At 37.8% G+C, this 26,961-nt stretch overlaps 1 protein-coding gene across 14 annotated transcripts in view; it reads left to right on the top strand.

The window, feature by feature from the left end:
• DMD (dystrophin) overlaps nt 1–26,961 on the top strand; it is a 2,265,680-nt gene that overhangs the window by 1,937,524 nt on the left and 301,195 nt on the right. For all 14 annotated transcript variants that reach the window (XM_070503127.1, XM_070503123.1, XM_070503121.1 and 11 more), the window contains 3 exons: nt 1,270–1,390; nt 2,005–2,273; nt 24,510–24,656. In XM_070503127.1, coding sequence (XP_070359228.1) covers nt 1,270–1,390; nt 2,005–2,273; nt 24,510–24,656 — 537 coding nt within the window. The remainder of the gene's footprint in view (nt 1–1,269; nt 1,391–2,004; nt 2,274–24,509; nt 24,657–26,961) is intronic.

The raw sequence follows: 26,961 nt of genomic DNA, 5'->3' as shown, positions 1-26,961 counted from the left end.
ACTGTGGATGATGAATCATTTTGCAAAGTAGCAAACTCAGGATTCCTTTGAATGGTGAACATCATTAGGATGTTATTTATAAATATGTCACACAATACACTTCTGGAGCACTTTTATAACAGAATGATGTCTCTGAAGTTTAAAGGAGATACTGCTAATTTTTCTCCCAAGAACAGAACAAGGTTTCAATTCAGTAGGCAATGTTACTAAAAATAAGATAGAATTGAAGAAAGGTATGAATCATTAAGCCCTAGATCACGGCAGTATTATTACTGTTGTTTTTATAATGATCTATTTTCATTTATGTGGTGCTTCATACTTTCATTAACATCTTCACTTCTGAGATCAGAGAATCCAGGTCGATAATTATCTTTGATGGTTTCAGAGTATTGTTGCTTTATTTTAGCCTTACAGGATGTCTCATAACTTTTAGCACTCGATTATGTGTGAATTTTATTGTTTTCACTCTGTTTCTGGTGTGGTAGTTTTCTCCCTTCTTTTGGTCCAAAAACTTCTTGAAGGCAGAAACTGTGCATTTTGCTTTTCTTTTGATTCTCTGTATCAAGGAATGTTATAGATTGGAGATTAAAATTGATAACTAGCCTAGATGACCTCGACATACCTATTCTAGGTCTACTTATTTATAGAAAGTTGTTCTCAAAATTCCTACTGCCAGTATACCTCAAAACATTTCTACCATTCTCAAAGAAGTCACAATGGGTAATGTAAGGGGAATTTTTCAAAAGTATTGAGTTTTTACTTATACATCATTCTATTCATTGTCAGACACTTTGACAGAACTAGCTGGTGATTATGAACTGGATTCGTTGTGTACTTCAATACAACCTAAGTTCTTCCAAATGGCCCTTCAGGCTTCCCATTGTGTTCTGCGTATGTATTCCTTTGGGTATGTTTAAGTCTTCATTAGCTCTGCTAGGGTTTTGCAACATATATCTTGCAACGTTAGCTCCAGATTTCAAGTTTGGCTATCAGTTTCTATAAATAAATCACTCTTATCTTAACAAAAGGGCATTAACATGTCTTGAAAGCTCCCCCATTCTCTCCAGGATAGTTTTACAAACACAATGGTTTCCTGATTAAAAGAAAGATCTGTATAGCCTTCTTTATCATTTTTATGACTATCAGTTTATAAATAAAGGAGATTGAAATTGACCTGGGAATTTCATAACCAAGCTCTGAGCACCCAGGATTAATTTTGAGAAGAATGCCACAAGCCAAATAAGCATTTCTTTTCATCTCATTTCACAGGCCTTCAAGAGGGAATTGAAAACGAAAGAACCTGTAATCATGAGTACTCTTGAGACTGTACGAATATTTCTGACAGAGCAGCCTTTGGAAGGACTAGAGAAACTCTACCAGGAGCCCAGAGGTAATTGAACGTGGAACTGTAATAACATATTGATAGAAGGATCAGTGGCGACAGAGCAACCCATCCAGTCTTGTTGCCAGGGTCTCGATAGCTCTCATACTTTCTAGGTTAAATAGAATCGATTCAAATTAAACATAGATGTTGAAAAAGAAGAAGGAATCGTAAACTGCCATGCATAAATCTGTCTGCACGTTTATGAATAAACATTGAAAGAGGTTAGTGAAACATTGAGAAAATAATAAACAGAAGAGATTACCTTTGAGGAGGAATTCTGTTGTTACAAAGACTACAAGCTAATTTTCAATTTAAGAGCCTGACTGAAGTAAATTAGAGATTATGGTGTACATCCTAACGTTTTTCTGCTCAATAGCTTCAACGAATCTTAAATTATCTGATTGATATAAGGTGGAAAAGATTCACTGAGGATGACAGACTTTAGATGTGCTGAACTATATCAAAATTTATGCCAAAGTGGAAAAGAGCCATTAATCAGTAGGTTGGCCTCTTGTTAAACTGTGCTCTCTTTCTTTCTTGCAGTATGACCTTTTCAACAATGTTTTTTTTTAAAAACAAAAATGAATGTGGCCTAAAACCTTATCGTATTACCAATTTAGAGCTGCCTCCTGAGGAGAGAGCCCAGAATGTCACACGGCTCCTACGAAAGCAGGCAGAGGAGGTCAACACTGAGTGGGAAAAATTGAACCTGCACTCTGCTGACTGGCAGAGAAAGATAGATGAGGCGCTTGAAAGACTCCAGGAACTTCAGGAGGCCACGGATGAACTGGACCTCAAACTACGCCAAGCTGAGGTGATCAAGGGATCCTGGCAGCCTGTGGGTGATCTCCTCATCGACTCTCTCCAAGATCACCTCGAAAAAGTCAAGGTACCGTCTACTGCTTTGCCTCAGAGCCCTTTGAGAGACTCAAAAGAGGTTCTAATATGAACTTGAATGCAGTCTTTTCTTCTCACAGAGTTAAAATTAGGACCCTTAAGCATTAGAAATCAGTCCATCTTTCCCAAATTCAAAGTCTTCTTGCATGTGGTATTTTTCTCCAAGAGAAGATAGTGATCTAACCATCTGTCTTCAATAATACAAAATGAAACATTAAAAAGTTAAGGGCAAAAAAATCATTTTGATTTTGCTATTAGGAAATTAAGTGTTTGTACTAAAGTGGTCTGGTTTACGTGCGTGTGCACGCACGCGTGTGTGTATTCTTTGTGGGACTCAGTACCAGAGTAGGGAAAAATACAACACTTAATCAAGAGCCAGGAGTCTAGATTTTGGCCTTTTTGCTAACTAAATTACATGACTTGGGGGAGTTATGGTACTGTGAAATGAGGCCATTAATGCTTCCCTTCCCTTAGAAGGTAATATATGTAATACAATTTTGAGTAGTACTAGCTCACTGCAGAGAGGAAGAAATATCATTATAGATTTGGAATACTGCTGTTCATGAGACCAAAGGTATATTCCCCTGCGGCCCAAAGATGATAAATATATTGGTAAGGGAAGAATATACGTATTTAGGAGTATCCTTTTGAAAACCAGCAACTTGAAGCATATTTTGTTTTACTCATCTTGTGTCAAAACCAACAAAGGTCCTCCCAGACTTCAATTCAAAAGAAGTGCAATTGTCACCTGCACTTGGCATGTTTGCCAGCACCCTCATTCTAGAACGTCTCTTCTCCCTTGGCTTTCAGGGTACTGTTCCATCCACATTCTTCTCCTTCCTTTATTTGCCTCGATTCCGAAATTCTACTCACCTTTCAAATGTTGGTGTGTCCAAGTTTCTAACCTTAGCTCAGTTCTCTTTTTATTGTAGAAATGCTCCATTTTGAAAATGGCATGCATGGTGACAAATCTAAATTTCTAGTCTGGATCTCTTTTCTGATCTCCTAACCCATATGCCATTAGAATCAAAATGCAACCATTCTGAACCCAAGTTCATTCATTCTCCTGTTTGTCCATTCCCTTACTGTCATCGCCTTTTACCTGCCCTTTCTTCTGTTTCCTATTTCAGTTACTGGATCGCAATCGAACAAGTTGCTCAGGCTTGAAACTTGAGATGTATCCATAAATCCTTCTACATTTTCACTGACTGCACTTGATTGTTCATTTCACTCCAGAATATCTCTTTTATATTTTCTCTCCTCTTTTCAATGTCCTGTTCTAGCCCCCAGCATCTGCCACTCATATTGTATTATACAATCATGCAGCACGTAACGACATTTTGTTGATACACTTAAGTTATAGTGTCTATCGGAATATTTATATACTAGTCGTAATGGATGTGATTATTTTGCTTCCTAAACCAGTATTATTTTAAGTATTTTATGCATATTTTAAAGTGATAGCTTACATGAATTCATATATATTTATTGCTCTTCATTTTACAGTGGGCATAAAATAAATTAGTTTTCTCTGTAGCATCTCGATGACGCCGGGTTTGAAACTCTGAGGCTTTGGTGGTGGTAGTTTATAAGGAGTGAATTTTATTAACCAAAACTTACTTTGCAAAGAAGTAGAAGAGTACTTAAAATCACTGTTCCCATTTTTCTGCTCAGCAATTTAAGCCCTCAGAGGCCCCACACTGGGAACTCCAAACTGGTGGTTAGGCATGTAGCCAGAAGAACATTTTATATACCCATCTCAGTTCGTTTCCATCACCCCTAGTGACTCTGTCATAATATCCACCCCCAGTCTGATCTCACTTGCTAATGAAGTTGTTGTTCAAATAACTACACAGAGTGTGTGTTTCCGTGGGATTTAGCATTATATCATTTCATTAGCAAATGTGGCTCTTGAATTTGAAGAATGGATAGAACAACAACAACTGAGTCCTGGAGCACTATGGAAATGGCCTTATTGCTAACTAATCATCTACAGGACAGTATTTATAGTAAATCAACAGAAAGAAATAGAATGTTAATATCGGCTATTTGGCTCACTAAGAGACTCTCAGCCTTCCAAATATAGCTTCCACAGGAATAACCACTGGAATAAAATTTAAATTTTAAATGCCTCTTCATTTTTAAAATGCATGATTTATACTGCTTATCAAATATTTTTAAGGACAGAATCATGATTTCTCACTTTACTGGAAATAACACCAGTGCTTATGTGACAACACAAATATTCCGACTTTCCTTGTAGTGATGGAGAATAAGAATATCTTTTTGAATCACGAGATGCTCTACCTAGATCTATAAGTGGAACATACGCAGGTTTGAATAAAGTAGAATACCATTTGAACCTAAAGTCTACATATGACATTTTTGTTCTTAAGAACAATTCCCGGGTGAAAAAGTTTGTGTGAATTGTTGTTTTTCCAAGTTTTCTTTTTGTCCTAAGCTACTGTGGTTTCTTTACACACAGAGTGGCACGTTATTCTTAAGGCAGGAATATTTCACTGCCTTCAGTTTGCCTGTTAACTTGAAACACAGTTTCTCACACCATAACCCTAGTTAAACTCGCCCATCTTGGCTGCCATCTTGGAATATGCAAATTTGTCACACCCATGTAGTTATGCATTTTACATTTTTGATCCGACTCCTAACTTACAATTCTTACTGTGAAAAGTCAAAGACACCAATTCTGTGAGTTTTTCCTTAAAGTTCTTACAGCAAAATATTTTGATTAGACCTTTTTGGAATTACAATTGAGAATAATGTGATGATGTGTGTGGTAGACCAGGGACTATGATGAAACCACCATGCCATGCTGCCTTATTTATGTTCAACATTCACGTCTCAGATTCTGAGAAGAAAACCGGCAAATGTCTCCCTTTAGGCCTGCTATCCTGAGTCCCTGTGGCTTGGTTTATCTGAGAAACTTGTCAAAGAAATGCTATCTCAGAATTTGACATTGAGAAAACCAGGTGTATTTCCTCTTGATAGATAAGGTGAAATGTGACGCCATGTGTTAGAATTTCATCTTCACTTTGGCAAGCAGAAGCTTTCGGCCATGTACACGCAACTCGATCTTCCCTTACTGCTTTTCTCTTCTTAACCCTAGTTCTAATGTTTTATTATTATTTTATTAATTTTGTTGTTATATTTGTCATTTATATAAGTCAACCTTAAATCCTGTCTTATATATGAATTATAAAAAGAACGTTTATAATCCTTTCTTATAGAGATAGCGGATGCATGGTTAGACAGAACCGTCACAAACAGGGCAGCCCTGAGAATGATTCAAAATGTGTGAACTCTCGCAACTCTGAATGAAGGAGTGATATCTCCATAATGAATGAGGTGGACTGCCCATAGTAGGAAGAAGAAAATTTACTAATATTTTGCTAATTGCTATTAACTGCACATGAATTGCTATGCGTTGGCTCCTGTTAGTGCTTTTATGCAAATGCTATGTGCATTCAGTAAGCTTTTGATCGAGAAGAAAATGCAGACAAAAAAGATGTAATCCTTTATAAATCTGGGTTAAATATGGAACTAATGCCCATCCTATGGAGTAACCATGGTTTTATCTAGTTTACAAGGCATGCAGTTGTAAGGTTTTAAAAGCATATGATTTGGCCTTTAATATCTGGGAATACATCTATAAGAATGCATATTATAGTTAAAGTCTCACTTATAGACTTTAAAAGCATATTCTTTATTTTTTTAAATAGAATGGTCATTGTTGGCTTTAATAGAGCTTAGAAACTAAAATAGGCATTAGTCATCTTAAAATTCCTGACCAAATTGTTTGTTCAATGCAAAATTAATTGTAAACGAGTGTTGCCAGGAGAGGTTATGACTTAGTTCCCGTGTATTCTCTCTCATTTCCTGCTTTGTTTATAAAGCTAAAAGCAAATTACTTAGGACAGCAATGTCAAATCCTGTTCTTTACCCAAGGCATCTGATTTTAGATAGCGCTGTGTGTGTTTTAAAAGCCCCCACCTCAACTTAGGCAAATAGAACCTTCGTTTACCATGCTGTTCCCATCCTGCCTTTGAAACTTCTGAAAAGGCAATGCGGGGTAATTGTTTCAGACATCTGCTTAGCATACTTTGAAGTGCATGTAAGTTCTTTTTCAGTTTCATTTGAACCCCAGCCGTCTTCACCGAAGTCTGTAATCAATCTGAATTAAGCTGTCCTACTTCTCCTAATAAGTCTCTTATTAACTTCTGCATCAGCCTCTCAGGGAGACTTAAAAGCTAATTCATGTAGAATTGCCATTTTCTACTAATTCATTTGTCAGCTCTCCAAATTCCAACAAAAACAATTGCAAAGACTATTAATTTGACTCTTCATAAACAACTTAAGTAAGTGTAGTATACATTGGAATCAAGCAAATCATTTAAAACAGTGGGTGGGAGGAAATGAGTTGATGGCATTCAACAGGCTTTCTTTTTGACTGTTTCGAGATGCCTTCCACATTCAAAGCATAAAGCCGCTTATTTAGTAAAAGAAACATCCTCTGCTTTTACTTTCATAAATAAGATAATTACTGGGTGAACTTTGCTTAAAGATAGGAAGAGGCTTTAGAACAGTTGGAAAGGGGACATGTTCTTTTTATCATTGAACTTATTTTAATTGGGACTTCTTTGTATCCCTTTGATGGACTGTGATAGAAGAAGGAGCTAGAACGGGTTACCATTGTTATTGCATTAGATCAGAATTGTACAGCTCTTCTTCTGGTCATGGGATATTTAGGAGAACAGGGATAATCAAAATGTTCAGCTAATGAGTTCGTCTGGCATTATTCTATTAAAGAAGCATTTAATTAGATAATAAAAATTCCTCCGAAGATTAGCATCCTTCCTACTATTTGAAAACAACCATCTCAAAAACTGATCCTTTAATATGCCAATCCTGTTTACTGAGGATTTACTCCAGAAGCTTTGTTTGTGGCTGGTAGTAATTATAAATACAATTCCTCCAGAGGCTTAGGTAACAAAAGACTATTCAAAACAAAACTTAAGTAATATAGTATCAGCATTAACGGATCTAAAAACTCAGTCACTCGTTCGTTTGTGATATAGTTAAAACCTATACCCAGAGAAGTCTGATCTCATTATAGTGTGTGAATGTTTAATTTATTTCATGAGTAGAATTGTATTGGGAATTGTATTAATGGCATCTTGGTTTTCCTGGGAATATTATTATTTCGCATCAAGCTGAGGGAGCGAGAATTTTTATTAGCTTGTTTGTATGTGTGCATGTACCACATTAACTAGAAACAGTTTTAAAATGCGAGTTATTTATTTAACCAAAATTCCATGTTTCCTTAGAAAATGGAAGCGCACAGCCAATGTATTTTTCATTCTCCTTTGACATCTAGCAAAGTTGTAACAAGTTTAAAGTTCACAATTATGTTGCTCTCCTACCGCAAGCACAAGGAATGATTTAAGAACAAATAACCCAAGGAGTGCGCTCCTGCTGTGTTCCTGTCATGCTTGGCAATTACAATTTTTAAAATTACACAGTTACCACTGGCTCCAATATTATGCCTTACACAACCTTACATTAACGAAGTTAAGCAATGGCGTTGAATAATTGTTCTCTGTAAACCAGTTTTCTGGGTGTTACGGGAACAGATGTGCCCATGATGCTAATGTAACCCTCTTATTTTAATGGGGCCTCAGAAGAGTAAACTTTTTCATAATAAGATTTTTTTCATACTAAAATAATATTTTTAGTTAGAGTTTACATTCACTATACATTTTTCTGTCAACGGCATTTGCCGAAAGCAGTGCTTCTCAAACTTTTCTGTCAGTTCTCTGAACGGCCAAGGAGGTGAACCCCGATATCTTCCTCTTCCACCTGCTTACCTCCTTTTTCTATGAGCATGAGATTTCTTTCATGTTTGTTTTCTTTTTAAAATCTCATTTCAATTTTGTGACCTTCTCCATAATGTATTTGTTGTGTTTTAATATAAAGATGTTTTTCTCCAAGATCTTAAGTGAAATGAATGAGCCAGCGTATTCACCTATGGGTATGAAAGCTTAGTTTGAAAAGCGTGATGGGGAAAATTACCCAAATTGTGCAGGCTTCATCTTTTTCCGTCAACTTGTTTCTTTTATGTGCACATACACAAAGGGTACACCCTTGCCATTTCAAATTTATCTTTTGCGGTTTTATCTGATCGTTGCGATCCAAAAGGTCCCTGACGTGTAGCCGTTTGTCATTTTGAACACGTATTCTTTGAGGCTTTTGTGCAGCAGTCACTTAACTAATGACTTGGCTGGTGGTAAAGGTCAGGTTCCCTGGAAGCAGCCCCTGAGAACAGGGTTCTGGGTGCGCGTGATTTATAGACGGTCTGCTTTCAGGAGAAGCCTGTATGGGAGTTAGGGAAGCATAATAAGGGGAAGAAAGAGCCAAGGAAGTATGCCATCCCAGGAAAAATCTTGCTTTGTATCTTGATCCATATGGAGAGAGCTCAGAAGTATAAAACACACAGCAGAGTTGTCCTTTTATACCCCAGCCAGCCATTGGCTGTAGCCAGCAGTGTGCTATTAATATTTTTCCACGAGCTCTGAGGTGAGATGAACACTGATTTGTAGCATTTTCCAACCGTCGTGGCGTAAATACTCCCACCGTGGCTGATTCAAGCTCCCCGCATGATCTCACTGAAGGTGGAAGTGGGAAGACACACACACAATTGACTCTTGGGCTCTGCTCCAGCATCCCCACGGGCTGTGGCCCACCACTGGGGACATGAGTTACCTCCCAGGTCAGGGGTGTGTGTTACCTCTTGGGCTTGGGGCCTTCCATCAGCAGAGGTCACCTTTCTGAAGAAGGGAGGCAGCTGTGAAACATTAGTAACCAACAATCACAGCAGCTGAGGGATGGATGCCCTTGCCGGGGAAAGCGTCCCCTACAACTGGTAAGGAAACCTAGTAATCCACTCAGCCTTCCTACCTCAACATGGCTTTTCCAATGCTGTTTTGTTCTTGCACATGTAATATGAAAATTTTGTTTCTTTATGGAAAATCCATCCTCCCCCCTACCCTACCTCCTAGGTACTTATTGGAATTGGTAATGGAAGGGAAGAGTTAATGAGAAGTTCTAAGAAAGTGATGATTATTAGTCAGGAAATGGCTTTATAAGTGACTTTGACTTTATAGTTATATAATCTGTAAGTATCTGAATTGATCAGATATTTGTGAATCTGAGGATTCAACTTATTCAGACATAATCATTGAGAATGTCAAGAATTTTCTGTGGCAGTGGTTCTCACCTTAGGGTACCTCGGAATCACCTGGAGGGCTTGTGGAAACCCAGATTGGTGAACCCCCTCTCCAGAAGGTCTGGGGCAGGGCAGAGTCTGTATTTCTAACCAGTTCCCAGGTGATGGTGATTGCGCTGGTCCAGGGACACTTTGAGACCTGTCTTTCAATAGTAAAGCTACAATATATGTATGTAAATACATTTCTTGTTTATTCTTAGTAATTCTTCAATTATAAGTAATAAATATATCATTTATTTTTTTTTTATATTTATCAACATCCAGGGCATTTAATTTAAAAATGAATACAGGCACATGGCCTCCCGTGAGAGTGACTGGTGGTTTAGGTAGGGAGCATAGTTACGCTCTGAAACCTTGAAATGAATAATGGCCTGCTCTTTCTGAATCTCTCTTGTGAAAGACATTCACAGTCCTTTATTCCGGTTTCCCTGTTGGTATTTTAATTGCACTCATACAGTTTTTGAGTTGCTTCGGATGACATACAGCTTAACTTGCCTTCCGTTATTAATACTTTAAAATTAAGATTTTAGTCACATAATTCTATCACGTTTACCAATAACAATAGTTAAGTTTAAAAATTCTCCTCATAATTTTCTGCCAAACATGCTGATTAGAAGCAAGTACTTTACAGAGTTTCTGAAATCTGGGACATTCAGAATAGTTGAGACTATTCAACTTTTGAAAATTAAAACCTGCTTGCCAGATAGGAATAGCTAACAGCTTATCCAGGAATTCTAACATTTTATAACTCAACTCTCTGCTGAGGCTCTGTGTTCAGGGGAGGAGGGTATCGAATTGCGTGTAGAAATGGATATAGATGTGGGGTGAAACTGGGAGAGTAACTGGGAGAAAGTAGAAGATAGTCTTAACTGCAATAATTGAGGCAGGGGGACTTTTCTTCCCAAAGGTGGTGCAAAAGCCCTCTATTAAATGCCTGTGAAAACGTTTATGGTTGTGGTATATGGTGAGTGGTATATATAATCAGAATTATGGGATAAACGTAATAGAAACAAATGTCTTAAAATATGCTTTAACATTAAACAAGCAATATTCAAAACAAACTTTCCCCCTTATTCTGGAATCCTTTTGGGGTGGGGGGGATGGAAATAAAGGAAATTTTATGTTAAAAGTAATTTGATTAATGTTCAATGTAAAATTGAAATAGCTATGTATAAACCCACTCAAATCAAGTATACATTAAATAATTGAGTTAACTGAATTAGGCAGAGTAAGGGCACATTGATTTTCAATGTTTCTGAAGATTGGTCCACATATCATTGTTATGTTTTTGTTTGTAAACTTCGATATTTATTAAGTTTTCACAGGGTGTTCAGCCCTGAAATGTCAAACTCTCTTAACCAGAATGAGGCTGGAGAATCTAACATTAAGATAGATTCCTACTTTCTTTTAAGGAATTGATTTTTATGGTGAATTTTTTTTTTCTTCATATAGTTAAGAGCCTGCCAGTCCTGTTTCAAAACACATTGTTTTTAGAAGTCTTGTTCCCTGGGATTCCTCATTGTTACAGATTTAGTGGGCTCTTTGGAAACTTTTCCCTATATTCAGATCCTATCATTGTGACCTTCACATGGCATTAAGTAAGTTGGCAAAGAGAATAAAGTCAATTTATCAGCAATATATCCCAAAGTACAGTAATTAAATGGAAACTGACGTGAATGAGGGAAATAAGCAATATATTGGTGTATTTTTTAGAACCAATGACAAACCACCACTGAGTTTTATTTTGTTTACTTATTTTCCTACTCTTAAAACATTATAACCCAATTCGGAGTCTAGACATTGCTGTGAACCTAAATCCTATTAGATCTCATTAGATAATACTGCACCCATTTAGCTGCCCCATGGTCTGAGGCTCTTATCTGTCCCAAGGACAAGTAGGCTACATGCAACAACATTTCACCTACTTCACCCACCACTCGTCAGTTGGCTGTTGGCCTGCACATATTTCTAGCAGGAACAGGGCTAAAGCCAGAGAATAGTTCATTGTTTTCAACCTACACAAACCCCATACTAAAATCGCCACAAGGGTTATCCAATATAATGGTGACTTTTGTGCAACCAATGAAGCATAAGGTTAAAAGAAATATAAACTCAACAAATGAGCATGAGTTCTGTTGATCCTTTGGCTTACACAGTGAACAAAATATTATCTTTGGAACCCCCCTGACCTTGTGTTTATAAAGGTTGAAGGAAGATGTTTTCAAGGTTGTCTCAGAGTTAAAATTGCCTGGAGGTTGGGGTTGAGCGTCATGTGCAGGATGGGTCTTAATGAAATTTGACCCACTTTGACTTTCAAAAGAATCTTAAATTCTTAGTGAAGAGATTATCTTTTAAAGATTTTAAACCCTTTTTTCAACTGAAAAAGTATTCTCCTTAGATAATTAATACAGCATCACTCCCACAGATTTTTGAGGCTACTAAGTCATATTCGTATTTTGAAAAAGAAAAAAAATCTATTACCATGAAAGTATATATTTTTTTTTGTTAGTAGCATACCAATCACTTTTTTTAAAGGGTAGATTTGGCTAATGACTTTGAATTTTTTTCTGAAATAACATTTGAGTACATTAATTAGACAGCTTGACACTTAGACACATTTGTTTAAGGTGTAATTTATTCATCATTCACATGTGCTTAAGTGGACGTTATCATGATAGTAGTTGTCATAACAGAATATAATAGGATATGAATTTAGATCTTACCTTAAGACGTGATCAGAAAAATCAGAGGAATATGTTAAAGGTAAAAGTTCTCAATACATGGTGAAAAAGATGAAAAACGGAGTAAACTCTTGACTCCACTTAAGAAGTTAGATCTTTCACGCACATGTGTATACATCAAAGTAAAAACAATAACCACCAATAGATCTGAAAGGGCAACATCACTTGGAAGTAAACGCATAGAACTTTCTTTTTAGCCTAGGAATACGATGAAATGAAGATGAACCATTATAAAAAATTTACCAACCTAATTTTTAAACATGCTGTCGCATAGATTTTAATGAGGAAATCCACTTTGTGTTCATTTCATTTCACCATTTCACTTTAAATAGCCGAATATCTCATTCTTCTGTTGTTCCATTCGTAGGAAAGAAAGACATTTTGGAAAGAATAAAAACATTTATTAAATTCAGGAGCTACAATAATCTGAAAGTAAAAGTGGATATTGAAGGGCATTTTAAAATCCTCTTCAGCCCTCTTCCATTTAATTATTGTCATCTCAGCTCTTAGAAAATTTATATCCACCTTTGATTCAGTTCTGCTTTAGTATTTCTAAGTTGTTAACAATATATTGAATGGAAAATCAAATCAGGAAAAATCCATTTTGTTTCAATAGTGAGTGCCTTCCCCATAGAACTAAAATTAAATAAATGTGCCTAGTATAAAGCAAATTAGGTGGCGCATATTGCACAGATACCTCACAACCCTAGATTTTTCTATTAATCATTATTCATACATGCAGCAGTAGCTTAATTTGTTTTATTGGGAAAAAAAGAATCTCTTGGGAATACTATATACAATACCATAGCTTGTCCTGCATTTTCTTGGTCAAAAGTGTTGCCTTTTATAGCTATGGATACATTTTGGCTTGGAATTTCTTTTTTTATGAGCCTGTATAATAACAGTGATCATTTAAAGAAATTATATCCATTAGAGTTAAGCTGCATGATCATAGGAAGTCGTCTGTTACATACTCTGCTCTCTCTCTAGTGCCTGGAATATTCTCTGGCATATAATAGGTGCTCAATAATTTTTTTGGAATGAGTGAATAAACTAACATGCACAAAAGCACAAGGCAAAATCCTCTCTTTCAGGTACGTAAGACCTTTGGGAATTATTTTACAGATAATTTGCTCCCATCTGCCGCCATCCTATCTCTAGTCATTGTTACTTCTTGCCCGAACTTACAAACACTCATTGTCACTTCTTTTGCCTCTTCAGAATGGCCACAATCTTATACTGATCTGCTTGAAGTTTTCTAGTTGAATATGTCACACCTGGATGAACGTGCCTTTTGTGTTGTTCCCCTCTGTGGGTGACTTCAGTCACCTTATCTACTCAGGGAGTCTCTTGTGACCTGCTTCAGCATCCTTCTTTGCGCTTTCCAAATGCCGTGGCACAACTTCTCGTAGCGTGATTATGTTGTTTTTTAATAACCCCCTAAATTGTCTACCTCTGCTAATGACTGTGAGTCTGTTGAGAGTTCCATTTTCCCAGTGCATAGAAGATGTATACCATAGAGTACATATATGCATAGTACATAGTGGATATAAAATAAGTGTTTTCAAGTGAGTGGTAATTAATTCTAACTGAAAGAGTTGCTGGGAATATGCCGTTTTCCTTTGCAGAAACCTTCATTATCTGCATTGCAAAGACCACCTCATTCAAACCCATTGCAATCTCGCTCCAAGAAAATGCCCATGATTTTTCTTCCACAATTGCCCTGTATTGCATGCTTCAACTTATTAAAGACTGTCGCTCTTCCTCAAACACATTAAGCTTTCCTACCTCTTGCCCTTGTTCAAGCTCTGAACAAGTATCTTTCCTCCTCCCACATGTTTCCTCTTCCTTTAGCAGTTTCATGTACCCACATCCCAATGTCTAGGTCAAGCAGACCTTATAAAGCTATGTGATAGAGGAGTGAGGAAAGACAAGTTTCCCCAGGGGTGATATTAGAAATTGGCTCCAAAGATGCAGGTACCAGAGAAAGAATCTTAGTCTGTGGCTCTCTCGTGGATGTCGTTATTACCCTCTGCTTTGCAGAGTCTCCCTGAACTAGACTGACTAGGACCTCATGTGACTTTGTCTTCCCCATGTTGCCTAACACCATGCTTAACTGGTTGTAGGTGGAGTAAAAGAAGAAGAAACAGACCCGACCTTCTCCTGCATCTTACGACAGCCCTGATGCGTCCTTGTTACTAACTCCTTTTTTACACAAGAGGAAATGCGTGGAAAATATTTGTGAATGAACTTTTTCTTTAGTGGAAAATCCCAAAAATGAGAGAGAGGGAGGAGAAAGAGACAGAGACAAAGAGAGAGACAGAGACAGAGACCATCCATAATCTCAACCACAGCATCTATAGTCCTAATCTCTGCAAGTGCCTCTTTGGGCAGAGTAGAAAAGGGTATCTCTTTCTTCGAAGAGATCCCTGGCCCTGCGCCAAGGCTCACCAATTCGCTAGTGGAGCCCAGGCTGGAGTCCAGCCCCCTTTGGCCCCGCGGCCAGGCCACTATACAATTCCACGTGGATACTCCAGGATGTAGTCTTCTCATCTTTTCCTATATAAATGTTTTTAACACTTTTATTCAGTCTTGCCAAAATGCCCCCACAGACGGCTACACCAAGAGTCTCACCACCAGCAGAACAGATTTTCCTCAAATAGATTACTCCCCTTTTTTCCCATTTGTTCCATTTTTATGAAAACTCCCCAGTTGGTACCAAAAATTGGAATGTTATGTTCTTGCTGAGAAGGTCAGAGATGCTTCAGAAATTAGCACATGCTCCAACGTAAAATAAATCAAGTAATAGATCTAAAGAATTCAGATATGGAACCTAAAAGGAATGAGCAGGTTTCTCTTCTTTCACTTAGGAATTCAGTGTCAGATTTCTGTAGGAAACTATGTTTATGAAGCAATTTGAGAATACCGTTGGTTTGAAATATTAATAACTAATGCAAAAATGCCGAATTCTCTTGACTGTTTATTCTCTAATAAAAATGTATTGAGGGATTATCATGTACTCGGTGCAAGAATACTCTGGGGAAAAAAATAATATAGAATTGCCTTAACGAAGAGTAGCGTCCTGAGAAGGGAGAGACAATGAATTAATAAATAGGCAAATAAATATGCACTTAGAAATTGTGATCAGTGCTAAGAAGGAAAACAGGGTGCTGAGACAGGAAAAATAAGGGGTGCTTACCTTAGATAGAGCAACCAGGGATGGGCTCCCTGTAACAGTCACATTAACTGAGATCTGCGGTCTATGAATAGAAGCCAGCTAGGCAGAGAGCGGGAATGGAAAACTCTAAGCAGAGGGGACAGCATGCATGAAGGGTCTAAGTCAAGAATAAGCCAGGTGCGATGGAGGAATGCAGCATCTTCTAAGTTCTTGTTAAAAATGCCAAATTCTCAGCTGCATCCTGGACCTACTGAATCAAAGACACTGGCGTGGGACCCAGCAATCTGTGTTCACAAGCCCTCCACGTGATTATGACGCATGCAATCGTTTGAGAGTCACTGCCTTAGACTGATGTTTTGAGCCATGTAGGGAAGGGTGAGAGCAAGACAATATCCCTAGGCAGGGGCGATAGTAGTGCCAAATGTGGGCCCAGACCATGAACATTTTCGACTGGCAGGAATGTTGGCTAATTCACAAAACCTGTTAAATGTAGAACTTAATCTGTCTAAAATAACTCTTGAATTTGACTATCAATGTCCTTGTGGCTGATGTTTTTAATGGTGTATGGATTATTCCTTATTTTTAAATAAGTAAATAGATTTCATTAACTGCCATCTTGCTAATGTTTGTCACATACAATTAAAATTTCTCAGAAAGAAAATAGTGGCATTTCTTCTGTTTCCTTGGCAGCCTAAAAACATGGCCTGCTTAAATGATTTATTTATCCTCATTAGAGACTTTTTTCTTTTAATTGTGTATATTTTGCATTTAGCCTCTGTAAAACACTCATGAACTACCTTTTTATTTGTTTTAATTGTGTCATTAGAAAGCTCTGGAAAGCTTGAAATGTTTTTGGGTTTTGTTTTTTTTGGTTCGTTTGCTTTGTTTTTCTATAAAGGGGAAATAATTAGCAGCCAGGGTTAGGATTCTAGAAAGTAGTACCCAAGGGACTTAAAATAACTCAGATGTGTACAACTTATTCTTATAAGTCAAAACCTTTCCTTCGTGATCAATTCTGTCCTTTTCCTCATTTCCAATTTATATTTGTGGAGGCAAAATGAACATAAAAAGGAAAGAAGATGGATACGATAAGTGTGGTAAAGCTATAATTCAACTTTTATTTTAAGAACATTGGGGTTATAGGCTTCATTGTGAAGCCATATCCTGAAAGGTGAAGAATTATGAATGCAAAGGAGAAAATAATGTTAAAAACAGAATTTATGCTTTTGTGTTTGGGTGTGCAGGCCTTTTCAATAATATGAAGAAAAACTAGAGATTATTTTTCACAAAAACATGAGCATTCCTTATGGAAAAAAACAAAGCAGTTAATTGCTATGCTTTTAGTGCCACAAATTTGGAAGTGTGGTGACTCTGAGGGGAAACCATAGTTAAAATATAATTACTGATAAATGCTTAGGAAATAAAAGCACCAGATTTCTTCATGCCTCTAAACTTCACATTGTTCTCCTAAAATCTGGTGGGTTTTTTTTAGTTTAACCTACCTCAAGTCATCCTGATTATACTCCATCCAGGTCATTTGTTCTGAGTCTGTTTCGTTATTTATGTCCTTATTGAGTTTGCTTATCAAAAGTGATCATGCCCAAATATGAAAGCATACAAAAACGGTCCTGAAAACTGAACGCAAGGGAGACAATGAAAAAAACAGCATAATATTTGGCCTTCAGGCTACCACGATAAAAACGGATGCCAGAATGGAATGCAGTCGCATCCGTATTCAAAAAAGGTACATGTTTCAATGGCATGATGTATCGTCAAGAATGTCTGTCCCAGAGGCAAAAGTGATACTAAAGGCAGAGCGATGTACTCATTCAGTCTGCAGACTATCCCCCGTGGCTTAGCTCCACACGATCCCTCAGTACTTCACAGAAATCAGGGACTCGATCTTATGGAAAGGGTGGTATGTCTCAGTTTTGTTGGAGATCTATGGGATGGCCCCCAATGTTAGTAAGGAGAATTCCCATAAGACTCTTGCACACACACACAGAAAGTACCTGACATCTGAAGTCCAAGAGTAAAGGAGATTAGGGAACTGGATGAAGTTAGTCTACGTAGTGGATGCTGTTGCCACCCCAGCCAGATTCCTTCACTGGGCTGGTGCACTCATCCCCCAGCAACTCTGAGTGTTGGCTGCTAAAGACTCATAGTTGCACTCTTTTCCAGGAAACCTCCCTCAGCCAAAAGGAAGCCACCTTGCCTGGGAAGTTACACCACCCCTCCTCCCCTAAGACTGCCAGAGGGTAGCTAATGGCCAACAACTGATTGACACTGGGGTAGAAAAGGACAATTCCTTTGTCTCAAGAAAGGACCAAATACGGTATAATTTGTGCTCCAGAGCTCCCCATGGGACCTGGCCGATGCTGGTCTCCAACTGAGACCACATCCTTATTTAGATTTCTTGCCCTGTTCTCCTGCTTCTCTCACTCCACTTTTTTCTTTTTTCTTTCTTTTCTTTTTTTTTTTTTTTTTTTTTTGCTGAGGAAAATTTCCCCTGAGCTAACATCTGTTGCAAATCTTCCTCTATTTTGTATGTGGGTGGCCGCCGACATGTAGTGTAGGTCTGTACCCAGGAACCGAACCTGGGCCACCGAAGTGGAGCATGCCAAACTTAACCACTAGGCCACGGGGCCGGCCCCTCACTCTTCTTCTTTTAAGAGCACTGACTCTGCTTCTCCAAAATGCTAAGGCAGCAGGTATCGGAGACAAAAGCTAAACCTACATCCTGGGCACCACACCATGCAGAGAACAAACCACAGTAAAGAGCCAAGAATTACAGATAACAATGGAAGTCTCCAAGCCTGATCCATTTCATGAAAGGCTTGCCTACATCTCATCTTGTGTTTCTTTGTTATTGGTCCAACCATATTTGAGCAGCCCATTCCCCCTAGGTATTTTAGAGGCTCCGCTAGGCCTCTGATCCTCTGGGCAAAGCAGGATATGGTCCCTGACTCTCTAAGCCCCAGTGGCGAGCACTCACTCTCGTCGGGATGATACACCCATACAGAAATGCAGAAGCTACAAAACACAGCTAGACTGTACCTGCCCCCAAATCCTGGATGACTGGGTTCTAAGAGGCCTTCCCTGAGCCATATATAAGAGCCCCAATACCAGTACTAAAGACCAGAATTGCAGGACACGATTTCCATTTTCTCCCCTTCAGCTTCTAGCTACTAACCCAGCATGAAGAATCCTGGGACTTTTCCTTATATCTCCTCTTTCTAGGCTATTTTTCAGGGGTTTTCATTCACAAACATTTGTTCACTGTAGAGAGAAATGCCCTTAGTCACTACTTTGTTTTTTAGGTAGTATTTGTAATGTAAATTTCTCTGCACAGTATATATAGTCCTGGAATGATGTTTCATCATCAGACCCTACTAATTTTGAATTTCTACTAAGTGAGATAGGACCTCTGTGAATTAGTAGGTTAAGATTTTAAGAAGAATGTTTATTATCCCTAAGAAGGGAGGTTTTTCAGACTCAGTAGCACCATTAATATAGAAATAAAATGCAGTAGGGCGAGCCCTGGTGGCCTAGTGGTTAAGCTCAGCATGCTCCACTTCAGCAGCCTGGGTTTGGTTGCCAGGGGTGGACCTACACCACTTGTCTGTCAGTGGCCATGCTGTGGCAGTGACTCATGTACAAAAAGAGGAAGATTGGCAGCAGATGTTAGGTCAAGGCAAATCTTCCTCAGCAAAAAAAAAAAGAAAAAGAAAAAGAAAATGCAATAAATAAATAATCACATCACATTATTTATAAATAAATTCATAAACGGCAGAGCTAATTCGAGCATCCCAGAGTCTCCTCTCCTTCTTGGTTGCTTGTGCAGCTACTCCTGTTGTGGCCTTTCTTGGATTGTCCTGGACCTCCACCGCTGACCCCTCTTCTTTCTCTCCATCTACAAGCCGCATCTTGCTTCACTTCCCTCCTAATCCAGTTTAGATTCCATGGTCTGTTTTTCAATCACATTCCGGCTAAAATTTAAACTCCTTTGTCCTTAAGTGTTTGTGCCACAACCATCTGACAAAAACCCAAACCTGGATCAACTGTTTTCTCCATGCTTTCATGGAACAACGTTGGAGAGAATTTGGGCAGATTGGTTCTGCTAAAAAATTTTGGTCCTAAGCCTCAAATGAGCCCTCAGCACTGTCTGGCAACCTCACTCGTTTCTTAGGTCAACTCCCATTCACAATCATTAGCACGACTAATTCAAATGTTCCCACTTACCCTTAATTTATGTTTTCATTCAATGAGTACTCGTTACACACCAATTTTATGCCACGTCTGTTGCTTCCTACTTCACAGAGGACACCGAAACCCTCTCAGTAGAAGTCCCTCAACTTACTCTTTCCAGTCCTCCAAATTACCTTCTGTGCCTTGCAGACCAGTCCCTTAACTGTCAAGTCAAAACTGCTCCCTCAAAAGTGATCTTCCCTTGTTAATAGACAACTCCTTTCTTTCCTTGCAAGATGGCTGATGACTAAAATTCTAAGTCTCTATTTGAACAAATCTTTAGTTACATAAGGCTAAGCAAAGATCTGACAAGCAATTGAATTTCATAAAAAGAAAAAAAACTTGACGTATCAGACTTATATATCATTCTAAATCAGTACTTTTATATCTATAATCAGACAACATTTAATGAAGTGAAAATTCTGCCTGCATGAAACTAGTCATAATAAAATTAGACTTGGTTTGCTCTTTTATGAAGACCATATTCCAGATGTTTAAGTGATTCAAAGAAAACCCACAGTATAATGGCTGCCTTCAATGTTTTCTCACTTACTGCTTCCAAACCGGAATGAAATCTAATGAAATTCTGGTGGTATTTAAATAGCACAGCATATTGTTCAGAGTTCATTGTACTTTCTGACATTTTATGTTTAGTGTTTAGTAATTTAAACATAAATTTATATGGACAATATTACAAGCTCTAATATTTGAAATATAGTCAAACCCAATGCTATGGCTCAAACCATAACCACCACTTAATCATAAACCATCCACTGCAATGGCAAAGTGCCTGCATTCACTCTTTAGATAGCATGCCCTATGATTCGGTGTTTAGGGGCTGTGTTTCTTGTTATGTACACTTCTAGGCATTGGCAACCTACAGCAGCAAGCCATCCTTGAGTATTATGGAGCTGCCACCAGAATCGAGGTCAACTGCTAATGTGAAGACTGACTTGGACACTCTCCTGCCTCCTTTTTCTCTTCCTCTTTTCTGCCATCAGTTACCTCCTTTCCTCCATCCTCAATGAGCTTAGTGCCCTGACGATGATTTCTAGCTGGCTAAAGTTCTTCAATCTGCTCAGGCCCACCACGATAGCGCCCCAAAGTAAACCTTTGCACCAAACTCTCTCTTTACCAACTGACCTTCCCCCCATCGAAGCTTCCATTTCTCTTAACAAAAATTTAGGTATTCCGATTAAACTGAACATACGGCTTTTTCCCCTTAATTGATGACAATACTAGTAGCAGTAGCAGTGGTAGCAAAATAGTATTAGTAAATACTTATAATAGGTGCTCTCTATTCCAACTGAGTTAGGACCTAGAGTTCAACAGTTAATTGAAAAAGTCAGTTAAATCAGGAAATCATCAAAAATGGCTTAAACATTTTATCTTAGAATAGTCACCAATATTTTAATGTTGTGTAAGTTTTTTCTTTGAGTGTAGATTCACTAATTGGAGTTCTCCATAAATCACACTGATAATATAAACTTCTTGATTTCCAGTTTCTTTAAGGTAGAGAGAGTCCATCAGGAAGCATGAGAAGCATTCTGACTACAGAATCCTTCTGAATTTTTCAGATTGTTTTCCTAATCTTTTATGGTTGTCTTGTCCACACCCAATTCAACAATACTTTTTCGTTTTAAGCAACTTTCCAGAGTATATAACCTGGTTTTCATAGAAATAATAAGTTATTTTCTTTCTTAGACTTATATTTCTTTGGTTTAGGAAATCTTTAATCAAATTATGTAATTGCAAAAGTAACTGGCAAAAACAAGTTTGAGAACACACACACAACTGACAGCTCAACTAATGAGTGCTGAAGGCCTTGCACACTGACGGATACCCTAACATTTTACTTAGAGGTTGTTAGAGGCCCCATTCAGTGTTTTTCACAGAGGAATGAAGACTCCAGCTAATCTGGTGAGTCTTAAATGGACATCAGTTAAGAGAACTTCTACTATAATTGCTAGATATGAGCAAACAAAAGAAGCCACAAGATCCCATGACAGTGGAGAGAGGGAGGGAGGGGGAAAGAAGGTGGTAGGGAGGGAGAGTGAGTGTTATGGTTGATTATGAGTGCTGGAACTTATTTTTTAATCCCCTCCATCCTCCAAAACATTGATGAAGGATTAAAATCTGTGTCCTGAACTTTGGGGGAGGAAGTAAGTAAAACTCAAAATATTCTAATAAGAGACATTTGAACATGTAAGTTACATGATCCAAAGGGAGTTGAAATCTAGATATGACTTTACTGAGATGGATATTCAACTTAATGGCTGAGAACCATGCTAGCGAAGACAGATGATTAGCATACAGGGTTAATCTGCAGTATTGTCAGATTCTGCCTGGCTGTCCTGCCATCTCTGCAATGGTTTCCTGTTTACACTTCCCACTTATATGATATTTACTTATGGTTACAAGAAACACATGTTATTATCCAGAAGAGAATGGTTCCATTTTGTAATCATTGTCCTTGTCCAGGTTTCCCCATTGACATTTAAGAAATCTGTTTTCTAACCTTTCTATTACGCAAAACAAAGTGATTATGGATCATTTCCTTTTAGAGATATGAATTCATGTATGTGGATTTTGACCCCCTCTCTCCATGGGCACTTATCCTGATTTTTTAAATCCATATATTTACTTATAAGGAAATGGCATAATAATATTTACTATCAATCCCTATAAAAACTTTCTTACTTTCAGACCGATTCCTATGATATTTCACTCACATGAAGTTGAATAAAGATGAATACATCAGATATGATTTTTTGCATGTATGTGGTCAGTCAGAAGAGTTTTTGGGTTTTTTTTTTTAAAGATTGGCCTTGAGCTAACATCTGTTGCCAATCTTCTTTTTTTTTCTTCTTTTCCCCAAAGCCCCCCAGTACATAGTTGTATATTCTAGTTGTAGGGCCTGCTAGTTCTGCTATGTGGGATGTCACCTCAGCATGACTTGATGAGTGGTGCTAGGTCCGCACCCAGGATCTGAACCAGCGAAACTCTGGGCTGCCGAAGTGGAGCACGCGAACTTAACCACTTGGCCTCAGGGCTGGCCCCTGTTTTTATTTTTTATTGATGCATAATTCATATACTGTAAAATTCACCCTTTTAAAGGGCACACTTCAGTGGTGTTTAGTATAGTCACAAGGTTGTGCCAGCATCACCACTGTCTAATTCTGGAATATTTTCATCACTCCCAAAAGAAACCTCATGATTCTTTAATATAATATTTTTAAAGACTACCTTAAAAAAACTGTAAGTTTGAGCCAGGCCTGATGGCCTAGTGGTTAAAGTTTGGCGCTATCACTACTTCAGTGGTCTGGGATCATTTCCTGGTCGCAGAACCACATCACCTGTCTGTCAGTAGCCGTGCTGTGGTGGTAGCTCACATAAAAGAAGTAGAAGGACTTAGAGCTAAGATATATAACCATGCGTTGGGGCTTTGGGGAGGAAAAAAAAAAAGGGAGCAAGACTGACAACAGATGTTAGCTCAGGGCGAATCTTTCCCTAGAAAACAAAAAACACCCTGTAAGTTCAACAGAGTGCTTAGCACAATGTCTCATGTTATCTGAGGACTATATAAGAGTCTTATACTCCATACAATACCGTGTTTTAGTGGTGAGATATTCAGGTTGATTTGAGAGGACAATGCCATTCTTATTTAGAATGTACATACTGGCTCCTTCCATTTGGAATGGGAGGGAATCGGAGTGTTATAGATGAGGTCAGTGTAAAAAATGGTTTTCTCAACATAGTGAACCAGAGAAATAACACCTGCTCAGAGCAAGCAAGTCAAAACAGCACGTATAGCCAAGTAAGTGATGCTGTCCTTGTGCACAGACATTACATTACATAAACTGTTCTCCTCAGTGAGGGAATTTGTCCCTTAGAAATTGCTCATTGGAACATTTGGACATCATGCATCATGTTAAAGATCCATAAATGTCATCTGAATAGGGTAGATATGATGCATGGTAATATCCTCCCCATATCTGCATAGGGTTCTTCTGCTCAACAGATTGTCGTGATGCATTGCATCAGAGAATCCCACTCCAGTGCTTCAGAGACAGCTGAGAAGCCCCATGGGAGCCTTCTTAAGTCATTGCCACAAGGACTAAAATACCAGGAGAGCAGGAAGCCATTCTTAGGACTTGACAAAATACCCTAATCTCCAAATGAATCTATTTATTATGTAGTTGGCACAAAGTAGGAATGTAATATTTTATGATTGAGTATATCTTTTTAATGTAAAAAAAAGGACCCATTTCTGGTTGTGAGATGAGTAGAATTTAGAATCTAGCAGCACTGTATTTTTCCTGTTACTTTACCAATCCAGGATTTTTTTGGAGAGGTATATGATATAACAATCTGGAGGCAGGCAAACCTAGATATGGATCCTAGGTTCCACAATTTTGACCCGTAGGCCCTTGGGCAAGGTCTAACCTCTACGAGTTTGTTTTTTCATGTCTCAAATGAGAATTCTCCAACTACCAACCTCATAGGGTTATTGTGTAGGAATAAAATTGGATTACACGTGGACAGAGCTCATCACAGGATTAGGCACCTAAGATGTGCTCAATAAATGTTAGTTATTTTTCACCTATTAATGAATGTTCACTGTTATAATATCACGATAATAGAGCAAATGTCACTGACACTGAACCCCAAACATAATAAGATATTTTGTAGTTCCCATGTGTCTGTTTCTTTGCTTTAAATGTTCTTATCTTCCAATTTACCCTTGACTATTTCACACAGGCACTTCGAGGAGAAATTGCGCCTCTTAAAGAGAATGTAAGCCACGTCAATGACCTTGCTCGCCAGCTCACCACGTTGGGCATTCAGCTGTCACCTTATAACCTCAGCACTCTGGAAGACCTGAACACCAGATGGAAGCTTCTGCAGGTAGGCACATTACGAGCATTGCGGTTCCTTGTGACAATAAGAGAATATACAGATAAAGCTTGTTTGTAAGGAACAATAAAAGTAATTTTTCATGTGATGTTCACAATAATATTTGTGAGTGTAGGACATTTTGTATTACTTAATAAGTCACTATATAAATGTTTTAAGGTTATTAATATTAATTTTTATAAATGGCTGAAAGTTAGACTTTACTATATCTTGCAATAAACATGGAAGATAATGCTGAATCATGGTGGAAGAGCTAAATTACTGGCATGCAATTACTTTGTGCTATTATTGCTTGGGTTCTCAAAACATCTTCCCCTTTGGAATCCTAATTTAAACAAAAGTCAAAAGTAAGACACATTCTAAAACCTTTTAAAGAAGGAACATCCTATCACAAACCAACACGGAAGTTTTTCATGGGTTTGTATCATAAATATAGGGGCTGTAAGTGTGCTCAAGATCACGCTTATTAGCTGCAGAACCTTTGGCAAGTTATTAAAACTCCCTATGCCTCAGTCTTTCATCTGAAAAAAATGGGAATATTAGGTGTCTCTAAAATATCAGTTTGTTCTTAGGATGAGAAGTCAAAATACATGGAAAGTGCTTGGAACAGTGCCAGCCACACGGTAACACTATATAAATTCTAGCTCTTGGTAATATTGCAGTTGTTGTTATTATTATTATTATTATCATTATAACACAGGTTTTGGAGTCAGACTTTCTAAGTGAGTGACCTTGAAGTCACTTGACCTTTCTGATTGTTAGTTTCCTCATTTGTAACATGCCTGCTGCTAAATTCATAGTATGAACTAATTCACGTAGGGTTATTAATACAGTACCTGTTTCACAGCAAGAACTCGGAAAATGTTTGTCATGGTGGAGGAGGAGTGTGTATATGTTCCTTATGTGAAGGACACTGTTAAACCCCAAAACCCTAAAACTGATTCAACCATAGATTTAGAGAATCGTTTTCTCTCCTTTTTCAATTTCATAGGATACAGACAGTATGCTCCTGAGGACAGAGAGGAAACTAGGTTTAAAACTATTTTCTTTCAATGTTGTAATAAAAAAAATAATAAACCAGGTTATTTTTCCTATTGGCAGTCCATTTAGGGGTATGATTGAAAGTTCTGTTAAAAAATTGCTAGATCTTTAATAAAAACAAGTTCCAAATTCAAGATCTCTTGAGATCTCATATAATTTAATTCTTGTTATGATGGATAGTCTTGAAATATTTGTATGATAGATTGTTATAAGTGGCATCCACTAAAGCACGGCAATATAGTCAAGCAACGACATGCATTTCTATGTCTATTTGCTCCACAGGGCTTAAGTACTATTAAAATCTTATCAGTTTCATCCTTTGTATGTTTTTTATTTTAAGCATAAATAAAGAAAGTAATAAATGTCCAAGGAAAACCAATGGCTACATTTGCTCCATTCAAGCACGCTGGAACTATATCTTAAAATTCCTTTTAGAGAGCTGAATGCCACATTTGCTTTCAGAATCTCGTACAAGGTTTGTGACAGTGGCATGTGAATTTACAAATGAGGTCAAAACATTATGACTGACAGGAAAAGTTACAAAAATCAATGTTAAGTGATCCATTGTAGTTTCACTATTTATTTAGATGTAAAGTATGAGAAAATATTCATAGCTTAATTTTTATCCATTCTTTAAACTGAATAAGGACTTGGTCGGAAATATAAGGAAATACATGAAAGGAGATGGTACGATGTGGTAAAAAGAGCATTGGCATGAGTAGTAGAAGGCCTAACTTCAAACTGAATTCAGCTACTATTTGACCATGTTATCTTGGGAACCTCTCTCAGCTTCAGTTTCCTCATTTGAAAAATAAGACAATCCATTTTATCTAAGGTCACATCCAGTTCAGTCCTATGATTCTGTATCTGGATAGCTGGGGGAGATACAATATGACAAAATTTAGTTTAGATCAATGGAGTTGCTCCATCAATTAATAAGCCAGATGTGGTTTGTTGGAATTATGCTTTCCCTTCCGTAATGCTCATTTTTAAGCCCTTCGTCCTCAAACCCACATATACACAGCCTTCTCATATTAAACAGTTCCATTGCTTTGTGGTCTATGCTTTTATTGTGCCAAATTTCACACGTTGCTATTTTTGAACATGACCTTAAGGATATGCTTAAAAAGTGTTTTTATCAGAAATCTGATTAATCTGAGGTTTTGGTTTGCGCATAACTGAGTCAAGTTGATTCCATTCTTTTCTTTGGCCCTTATTCTAACCACTCTCCTGTATTATAAATGTGAGTCCTTGT

This window comes from Equus asinus, chromosome X, assembly GCF_041296235.1.
Source record: "Equus asinus isolate D_3611 breed Donkey chromosome X, EquAss-T2T_v2, whole genome shotgun sequence".
Taxonomy (NCBI): domain Eukaryota; kingdom Metazoa; phylum Chordata; class Mammalia; order Perissodactyla; family Equidae; genus Equus; species Equus asinus.
This window is presented reverse-complemented; position numbering and strand designations above follow the sequence as displayed.